The sequence below is a fragment of the Mastigoproctus giganteus genome, chromosome 8, assembly GCF_048544385.1.
Source record: "Mastigoproctus giganteus isolate SK-2022 chromosome 8, ASM4854438v1, whole genome shotgun sequence".
Classification (NCBI taxonomy): domain Eukaryota; kingdom Metazoa; phylum Arthropoda; class Arachnida; order Uropygi; family Thelyphonidae; genus Mastigoproctus; species Mastigoproctus giganteus.
Window position 1 is genome coordinate 76,803,554 of NC_143582.1, and position 25,452 is coordinate 76,829,005.

General features: G+C 36.6%; 1 protein-coding gene across 1 annotated transcript in view; it reads right to left on the reverse strand.

Annotated features, from left to right (window-relative positions):
- The window catches only part of LOC150081650 (glutamine--fructose-6-phosphate aminotransferase [isomerizing] 2-like), a 207,492-nt gene that overhangs the window by 12,898 nt on the left and 169,142 nt on the right, over nucleotides 1-25,452 (reverse strand). The window contains exons 17-18 of the mRNA XM_090379514.1: nucleotides 13,984-14,136; nucleotides 4,246-4,422 (exon numbers count right to left, since the gene is read on the reverse strand). Coding sequence (XP_090235640.1) covers nucleotides 4,246-4,422; nucleotides 13,984-14,136 — 330 coding nt within the window. The remainder of the gene's footprint in view (nucleotides 1-4,245; nucleotides 4,423-13,983; nucleotides 14,137-25,452) is intronic.

Here is a 25,452-nt window from a genome sequence, read left to right on the forward strand (position 1 = left end):
AACTTTTGGCATTTATAACATCTGTGTGGATTTGGAATATATGGCCTAACGCAGCAGTTCAAGTAACCTGCTTTGACAGAACCTGGGAGATTTGGCGTACTAAAGGTTAAGATTATATTTCACGTAGGAGCTAAGCTGCCATCTTTTCTGATCATGATTCGTTTTGTATGAGACACATTGTTCTTTTAGCTCCTGGACTTTTTCTTCCTCAGAAACGTTTAAAAGATCCCATTCGGAGATCACTCCCTTGGAAGAATTCAGTGTGTTGTGTGGGGTGACCTGAATCGGTATTCCTCTTAAAGAAGTTAGTTGTAATAGTAACTCAATGTCTTGAATGAGATGTCTCTATCAGTAAATTTCCTGATTGGAGACGTTTGACCATTTTTGGTGAACCTGCAGCATTTTTTAGGCATCTCTGGATGATAAAAGGGTAGAGCTTGCTCACAGGTTGGGATGACAAAGAATATACTATAAGGAAAGCTGGAGATTCCTGTTTCCTAGTGTCCTTTTTAAGTCGCTTTCAAAGAGAGAAGTCATGGTCGGTGTCATTGTCATGTTCATGTTGAGAGCTCTTGGGCTCTAAGCATGGAAATACATCAATTTCCATTTCTGCTCCTTTTAGCCACGAGAGATGAATTTTCCTCCAGGTTACCAGCCCTGCCATGTGGAGGCAGGAGCTGTGCCACCAGTAACCAAGCGGATATTGAAGTTAGTAGAGTGGTTAGTATTTGATACGAAGACTTAAGAAAAGAAAGGTGGACTCCCTTTCTAGGTTTTTACTTCTGACTTTGCAAGCAAAGAACCACTTGATGTGAACAAAAGAGGAGAAAATCACACGAGAAAAGAAATAAAACTATATTGTTTCCAAAGAGCACTCTATAAATCACAAAGAGAAAAACGCTTGACACTCGGGGCCTTTGGTTACAGACCAGCTTATATCTATCATAGGCTTCCATGTCACCCAATAATTTATATGTATCCCATGCATTTTTCTTCTCTGCCATGTATCATTAGTTCATCTGACATCCATTCAGGCCTAAACCTTGAACAATATTTCTTAGTTGGTATGTAAAGCCTAGTAGCTTCCAAGATAAGTTATTTGAATGCTTCCCATTTTAAATTTACTGTTTGTAACATCGTCAGTTGGTCCCACTGTATAGAATTTAAATACAGTCTCGGACCATCGTAGTCGCCTTTACGAAAGCAATAACCCTTCCCTTTACCCCTAATGGTAGTTACCTCTTTTGAGTAAATCCCACTTCAGCACACTGTGATCACTGCCACCTAGTGGTTCCTTTATCTGAAGATTCTTAATGCATGAAGAATCACTACTGATAATCAGATCAAAAGTATTACTCCCTCTAGTTGCCTCCCGAACATGCTGATGTAGAAAACAATCATCCAATAAATCCAGAAAAACTCTCTGATTTACTGGCCCACTATTTCCCTGTACAGGTTCTTCTTATTATTATTATTATTAATAGCCATATGGTGCAAGGAAGCCCGAGGCTTATGTTGCACCGGCCAAAAAAAAAAAAAAAAAAAAAAAATTTCCAGCATTAAGCTGAGAGAGAAAGAGAGAATCACCAAGAAAGCAAAAAAGAGAAGAATGATGATATTCAGCTCAGACCTTGGGTTTTCCAAGCCCATACTCACCAGATGTGAGCCCCTGGGGTATTATACTCATCAGGTTCATTAGGCCTATAACACAATCCTACTCTCAATTTTGATCTCCCAATGCTTATGTCACACCAAACTGACTCGACACCGCACTGTCCAGCGATGTCGACTGGCTTCATTTCCTTGGATTTTGTGTTTCTTAACTAATAGCATAACCCCCTCCTCCCTTCCTATTCTGTCTATCCTTCTTGTAAGCATTGTACTCCCCAAATCCCAGTTCTGCATTCCTTATATCTTTTGTGACACCACATCTCTGATATCCCAACAAATCTGCCTTTGATGTTTTGAGCAATACCTCAAATTCATCAACTCCTAGCATTGGTATACATGCAAGTATACTTGCACCTGTTCCTATTCTTAGCTACTTTAACACAACCCATGTGTTTACTTGTACCGCAATGACTCCCAGAAGTCTCTGAAATACCCTGCATCTTGTTTTCCAGGCTGCTGCTCATTCCAACAGAAGCAGTGCAAGAATCACTTTCACCTCTGCCAGTGGCTACTGGCAATCTATTAGTCCTTGTATCCCCCAGAGCTAGCAGTTTTCCGACCCACCTAACACTGCTTTCATCTAGAACCTTAACAAAAATTCTTCATTAATCCAAACTGTATAGGCAAACATGGAAGAACCTTTGTTTCAACCAGTGGAACATATTTTATATGACTTCTCCCTAGTAAAAATTCCTCACCCTTTTCTCACTGCTGCACAATATACTGCTTTTCTGTTGTACAACTGTCCCACAAGCACAGAAAGCAACAATATTTAGTGAAACCTCCCTGCAGACCAGTAATTAATCCAATTTCCTTAAGACAGTGGTTTTCAACTGAGGTGCCGCAACAACATTCTTGGGGTGCCGTGTAATTTTGGTTTAAGTTACTTAAAGTTATTATTATTATTATTTTTTTTGAAATTTATATATTTATTTCATTATAAAATGGGTACGGTACAATATCCATTGTACCGTATCTTTTTAATCTTGTGGTGATCTATAATTGATCTTTATTTAGTACCGCTATATAAAGAATAAAATTATTATATAGGTATAAATTAAAAGGTCGAAAACCAATGTGTTAGGTGTTTCTTTTGACCTAGGGATGCAGTGAAAAAATTACTGGGACAGTAAGGACACCATGAACTGAGAAAGTTTGGGAACCCCTGCCTTAAGATTGCCACAGACACTCCAAACAAAGTTATGATACTTTACTGCACTCAGGATCTTGGTCATACCTTCATGTTGCTTTCAAGACAATGGCAGTAGATGAACTGATGGGAATGCATTTCCATTATGAGGCAAAACTGCTTTTAAACTTAATTTGAGGGATCGATAAATATATATCATTCATTAGGATTGTGTTCAATGCCCAGTTCATTCAGAAGGCCACTAATATCTTAACAGAAACACACTATCTTCCATAATGAAATATTTGGAAAACACTTTGTGATGTTTTCGATACACTGTTTTATTTCCTGTTTCAAGTAACTTCCATTGTTGAAACCTAGAACCCAAGAGCTCTGCTTACTCTTTAGATAAGTTTAAATCAAGGACTGTCATTCAACTCTTCTTGCTTAAGTGCAATATGTTATAATTTTCTGGTTTGTATTCTAAATCTTTTAAAGTGGTTTGCTTATGGTCCAGCAAGGTCTGCAACACAAGAAGCCTCACTATATTCATCATTGCTTCCTTTATCCCATGATTTGGAGGGGGGGGAAGGATCTAGTATCGACAGGTAACAGGCTTTATTACAGATGATATGCTAGTATAGTTTATGCTTTCCTTGCTTATTCTGGACATCCGTCATATTTCTGTCAAGCAGAAATAGCAATCAAAGTGGTTCAGTGGTTCTTGCCACACTATATCAACATCAAAAGGCATACTTTTAATTTTTCCAATTAGCCACATCTCCGATTTGTGGTGCAGGTAATACAAGCACATACATGGAGCTCACGTTCTCGTCAACGATCTTGAAACTTTAGTATAAAAATATGGTCATTTCATAATACTGTAGATTCTCTTCTTCTGAGTTTTTCTTGTAAATCATCCACAACACATAACAGAAATTGTCAGGTGATTCAGATACTTCCTTTGTTTCAGCTTAAAAACATTTTAACAATATAATGCTAAGCCAAATACAGACAAAACAAACAATATGCAATAGATACACAGAAAAACCATACACACACTCACTACAAATATCTTTCTGTTACTGAAGGAGAGAAGCAAACAAATATGGCTGAACATCTTAACCCACCCCAATATTACTGCCATTTATGAGCAAACAAATGTAAACGTTATTATCAAGTTTTAGTAAGATATATGTATTATGGGTAAACACAAAAACCTGAATATGCAGAAATTGTGATGTGATATGAAATTTTAAGAATTATTTTCTCTTAAAATTGGTGCAATAACTACTGATATATTAGTAGAGGTATGTTGGCCAGTGCAGTGTTTGTTTCAAATGTGACACAAAAAATACTGTCAGCAAATTCATTCTACTGGATAAAAACAAATCTTTTATGATAACAAAAAAAAAAAATGGCATGCCTTTAAAAAACCAACTCACATTATATCCCCGTAAAACAGCAATGTGATATGAAAGCAACTGAAGTGGTATGACAGTTAACACTCCTTGAAGGCAGTCAACTGTATGAGGTACTTCAAGATGATTGAAAGCATGCTTTGCAGTTTCTTTATCCCCTTGTTCACAAATGATAATTGGCCGTCCATCGCGGGCACATACCTGTGAAAGCAAAGGGTATGGTGAATTTATGAAATAAATTCTATAGATAATCTTTTGTTTGACATATCATGTATACTTTGAAGAATTAACTGTTATGGTATCCTTATATGTTAATGAAAATCAACCCAATATTTTCAATGAACTTTTAAAAAATTCACTTAAGATCAGTAATATAATTTTCCTGAGATTTTAATGCATATCTGACAACTCTGAAACATCTGAATTTGTAATAAACTTTCTGCATACAGATACAGATTATTTTTTTTCTGTCAGAATAGCATTCTGGGACCTTACTTCCAAATGACCCCGGGGGCACCTTACTTCCAAATGACCCCGGGGGCTCACATCTGGCGAGTATGGGCTTGGCAAACCCAGGGTCCTGAGCTGGATATCATCATTCTTCTTTCTTTCTTGGTGATTCCTTTCTACTTCTCTCTCTCTCTCTCTCTCTCTCTCTCTCTCTCTCTCTCTCTCTCTCTCTCTCTCTCTCTCTCTCTCTCTCTCTCTCTCTCTCCTCTCTTCTCTCTCTCTCTCTCTCAGGGTAACTTGGGGAATTTTTTTTTTTTTTTTTTTTTTTGGCTGGTGCAGCATAAGCCTCAGGCTTCCTTGTACCATATGGCTAATAATAATAATAATAATAATAATTTGTATATAAAAATTAATGATAATAGTAAAAATAAGTTAATGAAAGCAATGTCAAACAGTGCCATGGATAAATTGTGTAAATCATTATAAAGTGCAAGGAATCATATTTTAAAGTCATTTGCATTGTTTGTATATTCTACAATTATTTTTGTTGTTGTTGAATTACATAGTACCTTTTTGTAGTACAGCAGACTCTTGATTTACGGATTAACCGGGACACTTCGACTCCAAATTTAAAAAAAAAAAATTAACCAGAAATCATAAATTTCAAGTAATAACTAGAATAGGTATAAACATGTGTTTTGAAAGTCTTAAATAAGCAACAAGAAGTGGTGTTATAAGTCATTACTGGGAGATTATTATCCTGCAACCTGCAGCTTAAAAAAAGACCAAATGTTTAGTTTGTTTTAGTGCATCGCGTTGATTGTTGTGTTCCATCGCACTGCTAAAGGACAAATTTTGTTTTGTTATTTATCTCAGGGATGTCATAATTTTTTTTTTTTATAGAACTATTAGTGTTTTTTTTTTTTTTTTTTGTTGTTTAGAAATCATGAAAATGATGAGCAAATGCAAGAGTTGTGCTTTCAATTAAACAAAAACTTGAAATTATTCAAAAGTTTGAAAACGGTGCATCCATTAAATATCTAATGAACCATTATAACATTGGTGACCAAACCTATGCAACCTTGTAAAAAAATAAAGGGAAGCTATTAGATTTAAAATCAACATTGTAAAAAATAAATGAGTGTCCAATACGAGAGTAGTGTGTGGTAAGTTTTTTTCGTTTTTTATCCATTACCATAGTTTTTACATAGGTTGCTCAACATTTTTCAATACAGTAAGTCCCCGACTTATATAGCTTCAGACTTAGCATTCGCATTAGTAGAGGCATACGATGCAAGAAAGCAAGCTTATGCAGCATCAGCCAAAAAAAAAAAAAAAAAACCCTCTCACTTCACCCCTCTGTCCAGCTCAGCCTTAAATTTATTTAGGCTATCAGCTTCCACAACAAAAGATGGAAGTCTACTCCACCCATTGACCCGCTGGCTAAAGGCAAATTTCTGCACATCCATTCTACAACTGTCTTTCCTCCAGTTGAATCTGTGCCCCCTCAGGTTCTTAATCTGAGCAAGAAGAAGAATCCCATCAGCATTCAGCTTGCTCAACCCATTCAAGGCTTTATACACCTGAATCAGATCACCTCACAGGTACCTACTCTCCAGGCACTGCAATTTGCAGAACTTAAGCCTTTCTTGGTAAGAGCACCCCTTTGTTTCCCTCACCAATCTTGTTGCCCTTCTTTGTACTCGTTCTAGAAACTCTATATCCTTCCTAAAATGAGGCCTCCAGACATGTACACAGTACTCCAGGTGTGGCCTGACCATTGCCTTGTATAACGGAATATTCACCTCCCTGTCTCTGCTAGCAAAATTCCTATATATCATTGAAAAGACTCCATGACCTGCCCTGGCACCCCATCTGCACTGCTCAGCAGACTTCATATTTGACTGCACAATTACCCCCCCCCCCAGATCTTTTTCACTTCCCTGAGTGTAGTACCACACAGTTGGTACATTTCTTTTCCGTTATTGCTATTCATATGCAGTACTTTGCATTTTTCAATGTTAAACTTCAGTTGTCACTTCTCAGCCCATTTGCCAAACTTATCTAGATTCAATTGGAGTAGCATACTGTCTTTACCATCATTAACAACCCTGCCAATCTTTGTATCATCTGCAAACTTAGACATTAAACCTGATATACATTCATCAATATCATTGATAAACAAACAAAACAACAATATGCCCAACACCAAACCCTGGGGAACTCCACTAATAACATTTGTCCATGAAGAGCAGTGTCCATTGATTACCACTCTCAGTCGTCTCTCACTCGACCATCCCTTTATCCATTGTAGCAACTTACCCTTAATGCCATATCTCTCCAATTTGTACAGCCATCTTCCATGTGCAACAGTATCAAAAGCTTTCCTGAAATCCAAGTATATGATATCAAAATTATTTTTGGCATTCAGTTCCTTTGTGACCACATTATAGTATCCAACCAAATTGGTCAGACAAGACCTCCCTTTAACAAACCCATACTGTCTTAACTATTATTGCAGTCTTGTCTAGATGATCCCGAAATGCTTCTTTTACCAGTGATTCTATTATTTTCCCCAAAACACAAGTTAAACTAACAGGTTTATAGTTACTTGTGTCACCTTTTGAATCCCCTTTGTGAATTGATGATACATTTGCACACCTTCAGTTCATAGGGACCTCCCCTGAGTCCAAGGAAGCTCTCATAATCATGGCTAAGGGTTTGCTTACTTCCTTTGCTGCCTCCTTTAATATAACTGGATAGATCACATCCACCTCAGGTGCCTTTTTTTTTATGTTTAACTTCAACAATTTCTCCTCCACTTTGCTCTCAGTTATTACAAAATTCACTTAGCTCTCTGTTAGGGTTGGATAAACTTCTGGCACTCCCCTCATTGAATAACTCCTGATGTGTGAATGTAGATGCAAAATACTCATTCAGTTTATCAGCTACCTGAGCATGATCATCAATAGTCAATGTTAATAGTCTATGTTAAGTGGTCCAATCTGATTCATCCCTTACCTTTTAGAGTTTACATAATTAAAGAACTCTTTCTGTTTTTCTTTGCATCCTTTGCCAAGGATTTGTCGTAATCTGCCTTCGCCTGCCTAACCTCCTTTGTGACTTGATTACAGATTAGTTTATATCTACCACAGGCTTCTGTGTCATCTGATACTTTATACGCATCCCATACATTTTTCTTCTCTACCACGAGCCTCATTAATTCATCTGACATCCATTTAGGCCTAAACCTTGAACAGTATTTCTTAGTTGGAATGAAAAGCCTAGTAGCCTCCAAAATTAAGTCCCTGAAGGCTTCCCATTTAGAATTCGACATTGGTAGCATCATCAGTTGATCCCACTGTACAGAATTTAAAAACTCTCTGAGGCCTCTGTAGTCACCTTTACGAAAGCAATAGCCCTTCTCTTTAGCCTTGATGGCAGTTACATCCTTAAGTAATTCCCACATCAGTACATTGTGATCACTGTCACCCAGTGGTTCCTTTACCTGCAAATTCTTAATGCATGAATAATCACTGCTAATAATCAGATCAGGAGTAAAACTCACTCTGGTTGCCTCTCAAACATGTTGCTGTAGAAAACAGTCATCCAATAAATCCAAAAAAGTCTTGCTACTGTGCGAGTGACCAACCACAAGTTCCTGTCAATATCTAGAAAGTTAAAATCCCCCATTATAAGACTTTCTGATTTACTGGCACACTATTTCTCTGCACAATTGCTCATTATATCCATCAGGCCTATAACGCACACCTACTCTCATTTTTCCTTTCCCAGTGCTTACGTCACACCAAACAGACTCAACATTGCATTGTCCACCAACATCAATTGGATGCACTTACTTTGATTTTATGTTTCTTAACTAACAGCATAACCCCTCCTACCTTCCTGTCTTGTCTATCCTTTCTGTACACATTGTCCTCCCCGAATTCCAATTCTGCACTGCTTATATCTATGTGACACCACGTCTCTGATATCCTAACAATATCAGCCTTTGATTTCTTGACTAGCACTCATCAAATTTATTAACTATACTCCTAGCATTGGTGTATATGCAAGTATACATGCACCTGTTTCTATTCTTAGTTACCCTAACACAGCCGATGTATTTATTTTTTCCACTCTGACTCCCAGCAGTACTGGAAATCCCCATTGCCTTGCTTTCCAGGCTGCTGCTCAATTGCATTTAAACAGAAGCAGTGCAAGAATCACTTTCAACTCTGCCAGTGGCTACTGTTAATCTATTAATCTGTGTATCCCCCCAAGATAGCAGTTTTCTGACTCACTTAACTCTGCCTCAATAGCATCAGCAAATATTCCTGCACCCTTTCTATTTAAGTGTATCCCATCCCTGTAGAAGCAGTCTCTCCTGTTAACAAGCACAGACCAGGCTGAGAAAAATTCTACCCCTTGAGCCATGCACAATCTCTCCAGGGCCGAATTGATCAACAAGGCTCTCATCATATACTCCTTCCTACCGTGTCTGGGCAGGATTGCAGACACTTTCACATTCAACTCTAACTTGCAACTTTTTTCAACATTGAGTAAATCTGCAGATCTCTTACTCTTAATGTCATTAGTTCCAAAGTGTACAAAACAATATCACCTTTTGTGCCCTTAAAAGATGATATCTGCTCTACAAAGTCATCAACTTTTGCCCCTGGTCCTTTTTTTTTTTTTTTTTTTTTGGTAGTTGTTGGCACATAGGCTTCTGTGGCCATAATGTACCTCCCAAGGTTTTTACAGTACTTTGATCCAAGCCCAAGGCGGGAATCAAACCTGCGATCTTTGGGTTGCCAGGCAGGCACTTTACCCACCCAGCTAGCCCGGTCGACTACCCTGGTCCTGTTCCACCTATCCTTATGTTACGTTATTTATATATATTTTTTATATGACTGAAGATTTCAGCATAATAACGTAAAAACTCACAGAATTCCAGCTATCGGTATTAACACAAATACAATGAGATCAAGTTTACTACCCATCTATAATGAATCGCACTAACAGAAAAGCCCAATTACCCGGAAAGTGCAAATTGTTTTTATTGTTTTATGGCAGTGACCTCCAGAAATATACTTTAGTAAAATGTGAGCTTGCATAGGGTGTAATAGTGAGTTAACCCTGTGAAGCTTAACCCTTGACCCTGTGAAGTTCTTTTCAGAAAATTGAATTCTGACTGTTATCATGGTGCTGACTAAGAGAATAAGTGACAGCACTACTAGTATATCTACCAAGAAAAGGAAAGTCCTCGATTTGGATTAGAAAATTATAATAAGGATGTATGAAAATTGCCAAACATTAACACATATTGCGCAGAATTCAGATTTGTCAGTGGCAATGGTGAACACAATAATAAAGCAGAAAGACAATATGAAAAGCGGTGAAGTGATCGGCATCAATGAAGTTAACTTTGTATATTGACCAAGGCTACGAAATACAAATCAGTTTTTACAGTACAATAACATGCATTTTTTTCTTACTTATGTGCCACTCTGGCTGCTTCACCACTGTCCCCAGATAAAGTTTTTAATTGAACTAATTAAAAATATATAACTATTTTTCTTCATGCTTCTGAGGATATTATGTGGTTTTTGTAATTTTGGCATATCAGGGATATAGTAGCAATATTTTATTAGTCATTTCCGAGTTAGTTACGTAAAACTTTGACTTACGTAAGAAGTCGTGGAATGTATCTCTTATGTATGTCGGGGACTTACTGTATTTTTGGATTAACTGGGAACTTTTTTTTACCATTGACCTGGAAAATCGAGAGTCACTGTACTTTTATACTGTAAATTTTTGTATTCCATTTAAAAAGCTTTGCAAAATATAAAGCATTATCAAGTGTAGAAAGACCAAAATTATTAATTAATGCTACTTATAAGATAAGTAGCATTAATATATAATTATAAGATATAACATAAAAAAAAAATTTCTTGTTATACTTCAGCACAATCACCATGTTTTTTTTTTTTTTTTTTTTTTTTTTTTTTAATGGAAACCCCAAACACGAGAGGTGTTAGAACCTATAGTACTTCGTATCGTGCTTGGGTTGGAGGTGGTCAGAGGAGTTTACAATAAATCTTAAATACAATTGTTAATTGTATTGAAATAAATAAATAAATAAATAAATAAATTTTCGGTTTATACTCCGGCACGACAACCAAGTCAATAGAGTTTACAATAAATCGTCAATACAAATATTTATCGTATTTAGTAGTCACGGGCTTGAACCCCGGTCCACTCAAGGAACGCGTGCTATGCACTCTCGCTCCTGACCACTGGGCTACGTCAGGCCCACTCAAAGGGCGAGTGCTACTGTTCTTTCACTCCTGACCACTGAGCTACATCAAGTAGCATTATAAGATAAATTCAATAAATACAGTGTTCTAGAAAAAACATTGGGAACAATCTTTTCCCTCAAGACATACAAAAAAAAATCCTTTTTATGTAAAAATGGTGACTTCAAATGGGAAACTGGTACCTCTCAGAAAACAACCAACTACCTGCAGTGGTTTCCAAACCCCACTCCCTGAAGTCAGAGATAACAATGAATTTTTGTATTCTCAAATGCAATTATTCAAGTGAAGAAGTTGTGGTCTCTTCTGCTGTATAATTAGCTACAGAATAAATTTTTAAAAGACAATTTTATCAAGATAAATTTCTCCTTTATCCCGCCTCAATTTAAACATATAATAAAAATATATTAATGAAACTTTAATTTGCACATGGAAAAAAAAAAAAAACATTTACTTCTGAGAGGGAATGCTGCCTTCCTTATTTATTAATTGCATATTTTTTATAGGATAAACTTTTATACACACAGTAATCCATTTCCATATAATGAAATGGCATTTAGAGTGACAAAAATTGCAACATATCAAAAACCATATCAAATGTAAGATTTGATTAACAGCTTTCACACTGTTATTTGTTACAGGCCACAGTTAGTGCTCTCCATAAAAATAAACTATAAAATCCCAATTAGTGTTGTGGAGGTGAAAAGCTCATGTCATTGGGGAGTAATGGGTGACACAAACTAATAAATATTCATGCATCAAGCTATAAAGCTTCAATCAGTGAAAAAATTGAGACCATGATGTAGGTGGGCATGTGCATCATTGTAGTTTAGTTATGATGATGCCTTATTCATAAAATTTGGTTTGTTTAAAATTCAGCAATGGATTTTAAATAAACCAAAGTTGGTTTAAAATTCAGCTATGAATTTTAAATAAACAAAAGTATAAGAATAAGACATCATTATACATCTCATATTGAGAAATCCTTCACGAGTTGCTTGGCTCTTAAACTTAAAATAAGTATAAAGCTCTTCCATTAGAGAAGTCTGATATTACTTATTCTCAGTTAAGTACCACCACCACCCAGACAGTACTGTTTTAAAACTATTTGGCCTCTCCTCGGTGAGAAGCAGCTTGTACTTATATTAGAGGGTATAACATGTTAGTTGCCGATAATAATTACTGATATACACTCAGTGATTAATGAATTATGACCACCTCATCCGTAATGGACTATGCTGCATAGCTTACAGTATGAAAAGAAAAACAGCTTCATACAGTGGTAGAACAGTGGTAATTTGCATTTGGTCATGTAATGCAAAGTGATAAAGTAGCAGTTATGGGACATAGTAAAGATATCACAGAGTTTCAAAAGGACATGACTGTGAGGGTGCATAATGTGCATAGTGTTAGGGTCAGGTGCCACCTGTGGTTCCCACATCTGCGCCATACGTACACTGTGAAGAAATACAGTACTACTGTAGATGCCAGAAAAGTGTTTTATGTTGGATGTGTAGTTTTGTGTTGGGTTCTGTTGTGTGTTCTGGCATTTGGCCGCACAGCCCCTGGTGGAACCCCACGTTGCCCGCGCACACACAACTAGGAGGTAGCCAGGCTGCCCATAATTCTCTGGCTAGTCTCTGTCAGGGTCGCCTCAGCTTCCTGAGCAGAGACCTTAAATTTTTTTTTTAAAAATACCAATATAAAAAAATAATAATAATAATAAAATAAATAAATAAATAATAATAAAATAAATAAATTAATTAATTAAAATTAAAAAAAAAAAAACACAGTCCACTGTGTTCAAGATGTACAATGATTGGTGTCAAATAGGTCAAACCAACAGCAGATCACTATGCAACAGTTTAAATCACTATACAATATGGGGAATGCAAGGACAATATCCCAAATGATGATGCACTACATATTCAGATGTATGGTGTCAACAACATGCTGGTTGGACACAAGGACTGGAAACAAGTGTGCTGGTTGGATGAGACATGCATGGACACATCATTAATGGTGCCCACTACAGAAGGAGGTAGTGGTTGCTTAATATGAGGCATGTTTTGCTGGCAAGAACTAGGACCCCTATTGCATACAGACCAATGTTTCACTGGCGAGGTCTACTGGCAGCTCTTAGGAGATCATATGCAACCTGCCATGTTGCATTTTTTTCCCAGGTAGAAATAGGACCTTCCAAAATGATAATGCACTGGATCATTGGGCTGTGTCACTGTGCACGAGTGGTTACAGGAACACAATGAAGATATCACCCATCTTCATTGACCTTCCAGTTCTCTTAATCTGAATCCAATTGAACACCTGTGGGATGTTTTGGAATGGGAAATGAAGCATATGGACGTATAAGTGTCATCTATTCTGACACTGTGGAAAGCCTTGCAGGCAGTATGGCTGCAGATTCATACAGACATCTTAAAACGTCTAGTGGAGTCAATGCCAAGGTGAATAGAGGCTGTTATTCATGGAAATGGTGGTCCAACACTGTATCAAGTAGGTGATTTTTTTTTTTTTTTTTTTTCAAAATCAGAAATCTAAAACCAAGACTACGAAAATTAGCTTGGTTTCAGGTATGTGTGATACATTTATAATAAAGTGATATATAGTACAAATAAATAAATGTGTACATATGTATTTATAAATATAATTGCTGGATACAGTATTTAATTAATTGTAAGGATTATATTATCTACCCATAGAAGAACTGAAGACCGGCAATCAGAGTAATCTTTTAACATGGGCTCCTGTGGATCATGGCAGGTGTAACACAATGATACAGACCATAAATGTAGACTTGCTGTTTGATCTGTATCAACTTTATCAAAGAGGCCTTAAGAGTTTTCAGTACCAGGGATTTACTATCAAATAAAGCCTGTCCTGCTTGCAATAGATCAATGTCAATTTAATACTCAAAACATAAAATATTAGTAACTTTAACCTGCACTTTATTGAAAATTTCAAAGTCATACAATACCTGTTGTAATGCATTCATACATTTAGGATACACTGGATCCCTGGTTACAATCATGATGACAGGCATAGCTTTGTCTACCAAGGCTAGAGGGCCATGCTTCAACTCTCCAGCAAGGATGCCCTCTGAATGCATGTAAGTTAATTCTTTAATTTTCTATTACAAAAATATCATAAATCAATCAGTACAAAATATTTAAATATTTTTTTTATTTTGCATTTTGTAATACTATGTATATATTAAGTGCAATAGCATCATTAATACACAGCCATTTCTGAATTAACAGAATATTTATAAGGTGGCATCGTTTTAAGTTATATCTCATATTGTGAATACCTTCACAATGAGTTGCCATGATATTGCACTACTTTGAATAAGTAATGCTTCACCTAAGGAGAAGACTAATGTTACTTATTCTCAGATAGGTACCACCACCACCCAGACGGCACCGTTTCAGGGCTATTTGGCCCTTCTTCAGTGGGTGGGTAGGTACCCAAGTGATGCAATGATGGCAAAACAGTTATGAAGTATAACGCCACAAACTTGTAGTCTAAACTTGCTCGCAACTTGAGGCTTTAGCCCTAAACGCATCTTATTGTGTAATACTTAACCTATTATTGTATTAGACTAATTCAAAACTTCAAAATACTGTAACAGTGTAAAGTATTCTGCATTTATTTAAAGTAAAAAAAAAATTAACACAGTAAGAGAAATATAAAATTGTTTTCTACAATAGATTATTTTTCATTCAGTTAGTACATTCTCAGAGAGCCTGAAATTTGCAAGTAATAACTAGTGCCAAGTTATTACAGCCTTTGGATAAAGATTGCATGACAAGTGGATTTTTCCGAGAGAGAAAAAAAAAAAAAAAAAAAAAAAATTTAAGATTCTTTCACATTAAAAGTACAGAGCTATATTTCTCAGGTGGTCATTGGCTACTTGCATTTAACACCAAATTTCTGGTTTGATACCATAATTAATATTTCCAAAGAAAAGGTAATCCACATCATGTTAATTAAATAAGGATAGGTGGACTAGAACCAAGTTTCTATTGGGAGCAACAATTAATGATGTCAGATTTTAAGAGAGGTAAAGAGAATATTATTATTCACGTGAGGACTAATGATATTAAACATGATCTGACAATTTGTTAGACAAATAAACCATGAAGAAATGCCAAGAGTTAGGTCACAATGTCTATGTATCTGTAATTCTTCCCAGACACGATAGGAGGGATTATATGCTGAAAGACTTGTGGACTAACTCAAGACTTGGACTCTGCAAGACTTTTGAGGGAAATTTTTATCAGCTTGGCCTGCAATTGTAGGTAGAAGCAATCTGTTTTATAGAGATGGGATACATTTAAACAAAGGTGGAGCAAGAGTTTTTGCCAGTATTGTTGAGGACAAAAATGTTCAGGAAAACTGCTACTTTGGGAGGGGGGGGGGCAAGGGTAATATAGATAAGTGTTTATCAGATAATACTGGTCAAAGTAACACTTGTACTCAAGCGTTCTTGTTTATTACCACAACAGAACATATTACCAAGGTGTTTTGAGGGCAGAAACATTTCAAATGAGCAGGTAGCTAAACTTAAAGTTATTTAAGCCAGGGAAGCAAGCTTAAATAACTTTAAGGGGTAAGTCAGGGTAGTTAACTATACAAGAACACTAAGTCTTAATTGTTTATACAGTAATGTTGTCAATAAAATGAGTGAATTTGAATTGTTGGTTAGGACAAGTAACGCTGACATAATAGGGTATACGGAAATGTGGTGCCACGCGGAGAAAGGGGAAAGAGTTTCAGTGCAGTATGCATAATGTATTTAGGAAGGATAGGGCAGATAGAAGGGGTCATGCATCTAAGCAACCCGAGCGCCATTCAGACGTTTTGCATGCTAGTATAGAATCTGTATGGTGTGAGCTAGTTGGAAGCAAAGGTAATGAGAGTGGGAGTAATCTACAGGCCAGGCGATTGTGAAGATTATGATGAGAGCCTCTACATGCAAACAGAATGGGAAAGTAAGCATGAATGTCTTATTATGGTGTTATTTTAATTTGCCTCTAATTGATTAGAGCAAATGGGAAGGAAACTCCACACAGGGACAAAATTTTGAAATCAACTAGCTGATTTTTATTATTATTAAATTACAGTTGCTCAGAGTGAAACGGATACAAAAATAGATTGTGACAAGTTTAATAATAGGAAAAAATACATATATTAGATTAGATACATACAAATAAAAGCTTTCAGTTGTTTAGTTAACCTTCCTCAGTTAAACTGACAGTTAAGAATGGAGCATGAGGGCGTGTACTGCCAATCTTGTACGTGAAGTGCGTGATTGATTGTTGGATGTTGAAGCCTGTGGCTGTGATGTATGTGGACGTGGCCAGCGTTTGTCAATGGACAGGATTGCCGTTTCAGTAATAGGGTGGACTTGACATCCACTGTTCCTGTTCACTGAGGTATTGAAGCATTTGATGTTTAACGACTCCAACCAGGTGCGTCGCCGATAGTGGCGGGACTTATCCACAATCACGACATCGCGGTGTGGGTCAATGTCGTGGTGGGTTGCCCAAACGTATTGCCAGTTTCGAGCCGTCTCCCAGTTTCCCCGATGTAGCAGCTAGTGCAGTCATGGCAAGAGATGCGGTAGACCAATCCGCTTTGTAGTAGGGTGTGGACAGGTGTTTTTACCTTAGAGATGAGGGATCGTAATTTTCTGCCTGGGAGTTGTATGCATTTTATCCCATGTGATTTTAAGATTCTACAAACCTGTTGCAATAGGTTTGGGTAGTATGGGATAAAGGCACTCATGGCTGAGTCATCACCTTGGATGTTTCTGTTGGTCACTATGTGGCCGCATGTCTGTAGGTCACACCTGTCAAGAGTATTGATGGGATAGCCACACCTCGTAAGATCCGCCTTGACTTTAGCAATTTCGGTGCGCTTCTCATTTACAGAGCTATGTCCAGGCACAAGTTAGCAAAGTTTGTGCAGTGGCAAGAAGATGGCTACCCGTGTGTGCTGCCCGGAAGTTGGTAAATTGGCCAGCACACACAGGTTTACGATGGACAGTTGTCTTCAAGCGCATGCCCTCGCGCCAGACAAGGGTGTCTAAGTATGGTATGGTGTGGTGTTGTCCAACTCTAGCTCAATCGTGAATTTCATGAAAGGTGACAGATTTTTAAAGGTGATTTTTATTTGTACCAACATGCCAGGGAAAGTATATTTTAAACCCAATCATCACCCACGAACCTGATGACATAATAGGGATGATTCATGTTTTTGAAACTGTTTGCCTGGGTCTACAGTTTTGTGAAAATGTTCCTGATAATGTTTTTAACACTCTGAATAAATGTGAGGTTTTCTTTGAGAATCAGACATTTAATTGTACTGTGCAAATGAAAATTATCGATTTTTTTTTAATTTGTAATACTCGCCAGTGAAAATTGTGTTTATCGTAATTTAAATAAGTATGTTTTTGGAATAAATACATTAAAAATAAATGTAGAATATAGATTTCTTTTCATTTTCTAATTAGATAATTTCCAATAAAAAAAGATATTCTCTGTATAGCAAAATTTCTCTATAACGAATTTTTTCGCTGGATTTATCGAATTTGTTATAGGGAAGTTTGATTGTATTAATTTTTTTTTAATTTTATTCATTTATTATTTATTTATTTTTTTTTTTGGCTTAGCCATAGAGTTCCCTGCACCATGTGGCCATTGCTAATACTAAATTGAATCATTTCTGTACTATTAACAATATGAAACAGTTTGATCTAAAGCAGACACACAGAATATGTAATATGTGTACTGAACTAATCAATAAAGCATAATAATCGCCTGACTTGACTACAAAAATAAAGTACTGTATATTGCAGCATATAAGCCAACCTTTTGAAGCACAAAAAAATTGCCAAAAAAAATTAAGACTCACTTGTATAACAAGCACAAAATTCGAAGCTTGAACAAAAGGCACATGCTTAGGATTAGAATGAAAATGATTAATACCAATACATATATAGTTTATTACACACGCTTTTTTAAATAAATTTATTTTAAATATATGAATTTTAAATAAACATATTTTTAAAGAAATAATCAGATGAAAACAGTTCATGAAATTTTCCAGGAGTTAAATCAAATTAGAGTGATTGTGAATTAAAAAAATTTTTTTTATGCAATAAAAACCTACTCTTCACAAAAATATATAAACTTGTCTCTTGACTAATAAACATTTTCATCTAAATCATATCTGTTGCCTCTAAGTTGTTCTTTAAACTTTGAAAGGGAAAAAAAAAATGTTTGGGACCAAAATTACAGCTATGTTTGTTGTTTGTTTGTTTTTTGGCTTTTAGGAGCATTAGCAACTAAGGCCATATTGCTCCAGGATATGTGGTGGTCATTTCCGCATCCTCCGTATTTGGTGGTGACAGGCTCAAACCCCGGTCTAATCAAGAAGCATGTGCTACGCACTGCTGCTCCTTCCCACCTAGCTACGGAGGCACCAAATTACAGCTATATGAAGTATGTGAAACAATTATTATTATTAGTAGTAGTACTGGCAAATGATGCAAGCTTATACAGCATCAGCAAAAAAAAAAAAAAACACCTCACGTCCATCACATTAAATAATATGTCCAATTATTCCTTAAATTTATTCAAACTACACACCTCCAACAACACCAGATGGTATAGTAGTTTGTTCCAACAATCAATTGCTCTCTGGGTGAAAGCAACTTTCCACACATCTGTCCCACAGCCATCCTTTTCCAATTTGAGTAAGTCGCTTTGTGTATACATTATCTAAGAAAGAGTTAGAATATGATCATCATAGAGTTTACTTAATCCATTTAACCGGGTCTCCTGACAAGTGGCTAGTTTCCAAGTACTGCAATTTGATAAGTGTATCCCAGTCTTTATGTTCTTAACTAATTTGGTTTCTCTTCTCTGCATCTGTTCCAAGAGATTCACAATCTTTCTTAAAAAAAATTATGCCTTTCAGACCTTTCAATCTTAAATGCCAGCAATGAAATTCTTTCTAATGTTGCATGGTTGTAGTGAGGTTGCACGCTATTGTGTTGAAGAAACATTATATTGCAAGGCCTTAATTATCAGTGTGTATGTATTTTTTTTTTTTTTTTTTTTTTTTGCTTGTCCAAAGTCTCTCAGTCCATAAGACTGAACACATTATGGTCCATTTTTCCTTCAATGCACGTGATCCCAAAACACAATCAAAGAATATTTGAACTGCACGTTCAAATCACAGATCATTCCATTTAAAAGAGTAACTTGTACTGAAAAACCAATCACATATAAATGCTACTAAGAGCATACTAACTAGAAACTGCTACCCCAAGTTAGTGCAAGTTCATACCATTGCACCTTGTTAGTGAATATTTTTTTTATTCTGTTGTGCTATACATTGCACAATGATGTAAGTTAGATGAGTGGATGGATTTTTTTCATTCATTTGTTTAATTTTGCTGTTGAGGTATTTCTGATACTTTACCTGTGACTTAACTGTCTGTTCTACTCAGATGTTAAATTTGATTATCAATTATTGACATGTTGCCAGACAACAAGAACACAGATGTGTGAACTCTGAACAAACAGGGTAAGTAATTAATCATAAAAATTAGGTTAATTACCCGGTTTATTTGGAGTGCAATGCTGTTATCTGGGATATACAATAAAGTCTGGAATATTTAAAAAAATGATTACAATTATCTAAATCACATTACAAGTGCTTTGACTATAGTAACAAGAATCAAAAACAACTTAATGAAGATCAAAAGAATGAGGAGAGGGATCTCAACAATCAGAAAAGGAAGACAAAGCTAGTCTTGATAGCAATACTTCCACCTATTCAACCCCAAGATTAGTTAGACATGAACAAACAGAACAGAAAAATACATTTACAAAACAAGTTACTGACCTTCCTAGAAGAATTCAAAGATTTTCATAAACACTTGTTAAATAAAAAAACAGCTGCAAATTCAGCTGTTTCTAATTTAACAAGTTTGCTGCAAATTTCAATCCTTATTAGAAAAACTTAATTTTCAATCTAATGCTTTCATCAAATTATAGGGCAATTTTTTTTTTTTTTTTATGTGAACCCCAAACACGAGAGGTATTAGAATCTATAGTTCTTAGTACCGTGCTTGGGTTGGAGGTTGAGAAGACGAAAGAAGATATTTGTTGACATTTTCAGGAAATACATATGAAGGAAGGTTGTTCCAGAAAATGGCAGTTGAATGAATAAATGAGGAAGATGAAAAGTTGGTTCTGTGGGTTTGAAGTTGGACAGTAAATGGATGTTGGCTGGTGGCGGCACATGTTCGGACTGTTTTGAAAGAGAGAGCGGGAATTATAGAAGCCAATTCAGAAGAACAGTGCCCATGGAAGTATCTGTAGAAAGGCATGCAGCAGAAACAGTACGTCTATGAGAAAGCAAGTGGAGAGACTCTGTTAGAGATGAATCATTAATTAACCTAACTGCCCTCTTCTGAATGGAATCAAGAAGCCTGAGATGTTATTTGGTTTTTAGGAGCATTAGCAACTAAGGCCATATTGCTCCGTGAATATGTGGTGGTCATTTCATGACCTTTCCGCATCGTCCATATTTGGTGGTGACAGGCTCGAATCCCAGTCTAATCAAGAAGCGTGTGCTACGCACTGCTGCTCCTTCCCACCTGGCTACGGAGGCGCCTAGAAGAAGCTTGAGAGAGGTTTTGGGGGCACCACCCCAGATGTGGGAACAATATTCCATGGCAGGGCAGATTTGCGATTTATACAGAGTGAACAGCTGTTTGGAATAAAAGTAATGCCGAGAGCGAAAGAGAAAACCAAGTTTTTTTGATGCAGAGGAAGCAATATTTGTAATGTGCTTGTGCCAAGAGAGATTAGAAGTAAAGGTAATCCCCAAAAGAGATATCATTTTGCCTAGAAATCGGAGTGTCACTAAAGATAAGCATAGGAGCAGAAGAATCCTTTTTGCGAGATATAAGACAAGACTGAGTTTTAGAAGGGTTGAAATCAACTAAGTTGTCTTTGCCCCACTGGAGAATTACCTGAAGATCGGCATTTAAGGAATTGGTAGCAGATTTTCGAGAAGTTGAAGAAGAAGCTGATTGAGCAGGACAAGGTTTCTAAAAATGGAAAGTGGAATGTAATGTGCTATCATCGGAAAAACTATGGATGGGATTTCCAGTCAATGGAAGAAGGTCATTGATATACAAGAGGAAAAGAGTGGGGGAAAGAACTGAACCTTGGGGGACACCGGCATTAGTGGAGAAGTTAGAAGACAGAGAGCTATCTACCATCACCCTCAGTAAGCGATCAGAGAGAAAACTGGATAACCAATTACTAAAAACAGTTGGCAAACCATAAGATGGAAGCTTGTTTAGAAGACCTTAATGCCAAACACGATCAAAAGCCTTTGAGATGTCAAGAGCAACTACTTGTGTTTCACCGAACCTTTCCATTGAATTAGTCCATAAATGGGTAATATAAGCCAGAATATCATCAGTGGATCGACACTGACGGAATCCATACTGGCGATTGTTGATCAGACGGAAGATTTCTAGGTAGTTTAAGAGTTGGCGGTTAATTGATTTCTCCATTACTTTAGAAAGAGTAGAAGTAATTGCAATGGGACGATAATTGGATGGGAGGGATTTGTCACCCTTTTTAGGAACTGGCTGGATATGAGCAAATTTCCAAGCAGAAGGAAAAATACCTTTGGAATAAGAAAGAGAAAAAAGGTGGCAAAGAATAGGAGTAAGTTCAGGAGCACAGGTTTTGAGAACAAGTGGAGAAATACCATCAGGCCTTGGAGCTATCTTAGCATCAAGATTTATCAAAATCCTTCTGATATCCTTTTGACGGAGAACCACAGGAGGCATTGAATGGAGCGTGTTGGGAATGGTGGGAGGTGTTTTACCAAGATCATTAATACACGAGCTGGAAGAAGAAAAATGGGATGCTAGCAGGTCAGCTTTATCCTTGGCTGAAGTGACAACAGAACCATCTGTTTTGGACAGAGGTGGGAGCAGGGATGGGCAAAAGTTGCGGCCAATAGCGTTGGCAAGAGACCAGAATGCTCGGCTACCATTAGGGAAAGAAGCAAGTTTTCTACTCTTAGCCTGTTCAAACTCTAGTTTGCACTGATTAATAACTGCTTTACAATTGTTGCGAGCTTTGGTGTAGGCAGAAAATGAAACTGAAGAATTAGAAACAAGCCAATTACGATATGCAACATTCTTCTTTTGAACAGCCTTAGCACATTTATTGGAAAACCAAGGTTTAGATAAAGGACGAGATTTTAAAGTGGAGTGTGGAATAAAGGATTCCATTCCTGCAAGAATAATTTCACTGACACGATCTGAGCAAACGTTGACATCAGAAGTTTTGAAACAGTAATCCGACCAAGGAAAAGAAGAAAAGAAGTCTCGCAGGTCATCCCATTTTGCATTATTGTAATGCCAAACAACACTAGGTTGTGAATAGCCATGAGATAAAGGTTCCATTGGAGAAGAGATAATCACCAAGTTGTGATCTGAAGTGCCTAAAGGACCTCTCACTTCGACCGTGTACTTAAAAGGGTTGTTAGTGAGAAAAAGATCAAGCGTATTGGCTGTATGATTAGGATTGTCTGGTATTCTTGTATGTAAATGAACAATCTGTGCTAGGTCATTAGTAATTGCAAAGCCTAGGTCATTAGTAATTACAATGAGGTAGAGAGATTTTAAGCCAGAGAAGATCAAAGAGAGGAGATTCCAAATTTCCAAGTCTCTGACAGGGAATATCAGAATGGACATATGCGCAAGTACCACCATTGAGGCGAAAGGAATAGTACAGCGAATAATTTGGGCATCTGAGATGAGCAGAAGTTGAATCAACCGATAACTGAGATTCTGTCAGAAAAAGTACATGGGGTTTAATGTTTGTCTTTAGGAGAAATTCAAAGGTAACTGAAATTTATTAGAAAATCAAAAATCTTGATCTGATTATGTAAATGATTAATGCTAGAACTTAAAAGGTCTAGTAGAGGACAGAAGCTTATTAAACTGTAACAGGGAGCTAAATATTGCAATAATGGAAAGCAAAGTAGAGGAGAAATTGTTGAAGTTAAACATAAGAAAGGCACCTGGTGTGGATGGGATCTATCCAGTTATATTAAGGGAGGTAGCAAAGGAAGTAAGCAAACCCTTAACTATAATTACGAGAGCATCCTTAGATTCAGCAGAGGTCCCCATGAACTGGAGATGTGCAAATGTATCCCCAATTCACAAAGGAGGATCAAAGGGTGACACGAGTAATTATATATTAGACATATTAGTTTCACTTCTGTTGCAGGGAAAATAATGGAGTCACTAGTTAAAGAAGCTTTGCAGGTCAAGATTGCAGTTATAGTTCAGACACACATGAATTTGTTAAGGGGAAGCCTTGTCTGACCAATTTGATTGGATACTATGATGGGATCACAAAGGAACTGGATGCAAAAAATAATTTTGATATCATATTTGGATTTCAAGAAAGCTTTTGATACTGTTGCACATGAAAGATTGCTGTACAAATTGTAGCAGTATGGCATTAAGGTCAAGTTGTAGGAGAAAACAGAGTGATAATCAATGGACACTGCTCTTCATGGACTAAAGTTATCAGTGGAGTCCCCCATGGTTCAGTGTTGGGACCATTGTTGTTTTCTATGTTTATCAATGATATTGATGAAGGTATATCAGGCTTAATTATCCAAGTTTGCAGATGATACAAAGGTTGGCAGGGTTCTTAATGACAGTAACAACTGCATGCTGCTGCAACAGGATCTAGAAAAGTTAGGCAGGTGGGCTGAGATGTGGCAACACATTGACAAAAGTAAAGTACTGCATATGAGTAGCAGTAACCCCAGAGTAATGTACCAACTGTGCAATACTACACTCAGAGTAGTGAAGAATTAAAAAGACCTGGGGTAATTGTGCAGTCAGATATGAAGTTTTCTGAGCAGTGCAGACAGGATTTCAGAGTAGCTCTTGGTGTCTTGTCAATGATATACAGGAACTTGGTCAACAGGGATAAGGTGATTATGCCCTTGTATAAGGCAATGGTCAGGCCACACCTTGAGTACTACATATAGGTCTGGAGGCATTTCATCACCATTAATTATCGAAGATTTTAGGAAGGATGTAGAGCCACTGGAACAAGTACATAGAAGGGCAACAGGATAGATGAGGGGGGAACAATGGGGTTATCTTACCAAGAAAAGTAAGTTCAGCAAATTGTAGCTTCTGGAGACAAGGCACCTGTTAAGTGATCTGATTGAGGTGTATAAGGTTTTGAATGGAATGGTTTGAACAAGCTCAATACTGATGGGATTTTTCCTCTTGCTCAGATTACACAATGAGGGGGCATAAATTCAAAATGAGGAAAGACAGTTGTAGAATAGATGTGTGGAAATTTGCTTTTAGCCAGCAAGTGGTTGATTGCTGGAACAAACTTCCATCTGTCTTGTGGAAGTTGATAGCTTAAATAGAGTCAAGGAAGAACCAATTCCTTTTGGAGTTGGTTCTTCCTTGACTCTATTTAACACCTTTTGGAACCAATGGGAAGTGTGGGGTTTTCTTTGTTTTTTTGCTAATGCTATATAAGCTTGCTTTCTTGCATTATTTGCCACTGTAATGTTAATCTGTTTTTTTTATATATATGTTTATTATATCTGTTTTCTCTCTATATATCCATTCACTAGCAACACCGTGTTCACGCGTTTTACATAACAATAAAAACAGAGCATGCATACACTATCTAAAGCTAACAATACTGCATTAAAGCTCACTTAATGTATGAATTTTTCTATACAAATTGTATGGAAAAAAGAAATAATTGTCCGATTTCTATTTGTTCCATTATAATGTAATCTGGGATGGCTTGACAAATTTTAATGTGATTTACATATAAATTTTCATGAAAATTCATCTATCGGGAGTCCCCATGTTACACGCAAATGGACAGACAGACATGTAAAGACAATAGGCACTTATTGATATATGCTAATATGCCTAAAAAGTATGATGAAGTATACATTCCAGATGAATACTACAGGATAATTAAGATGGATACAATAAATTTACTATGCAGCTTCAAATTGAAACTAACCAAATTCTTGAGTACTAAAAGTGGTTGCAACCAATATTATTGAAGACCCGTTTGTCAGTAGAATCTTATGGAAAATAATTTCAAAGAAAACAGGAAATACTTTTTTCCTCTTCTTATATCAGCTGTGAATATAATGAGTTAAAAGAGGGGGAAGGAACTATGGTGCAAGAATTTATTAGTGGATTATGGAAAACAATTATCATTAGTTTACAAGTTAATAAACTAATGAAATGTTATTAAAAATAGTTTATTAAAACTGTCACTGTGATGTGACACTTCATTGCTATAAAAAAAAAAAAAAAAAAAAACAG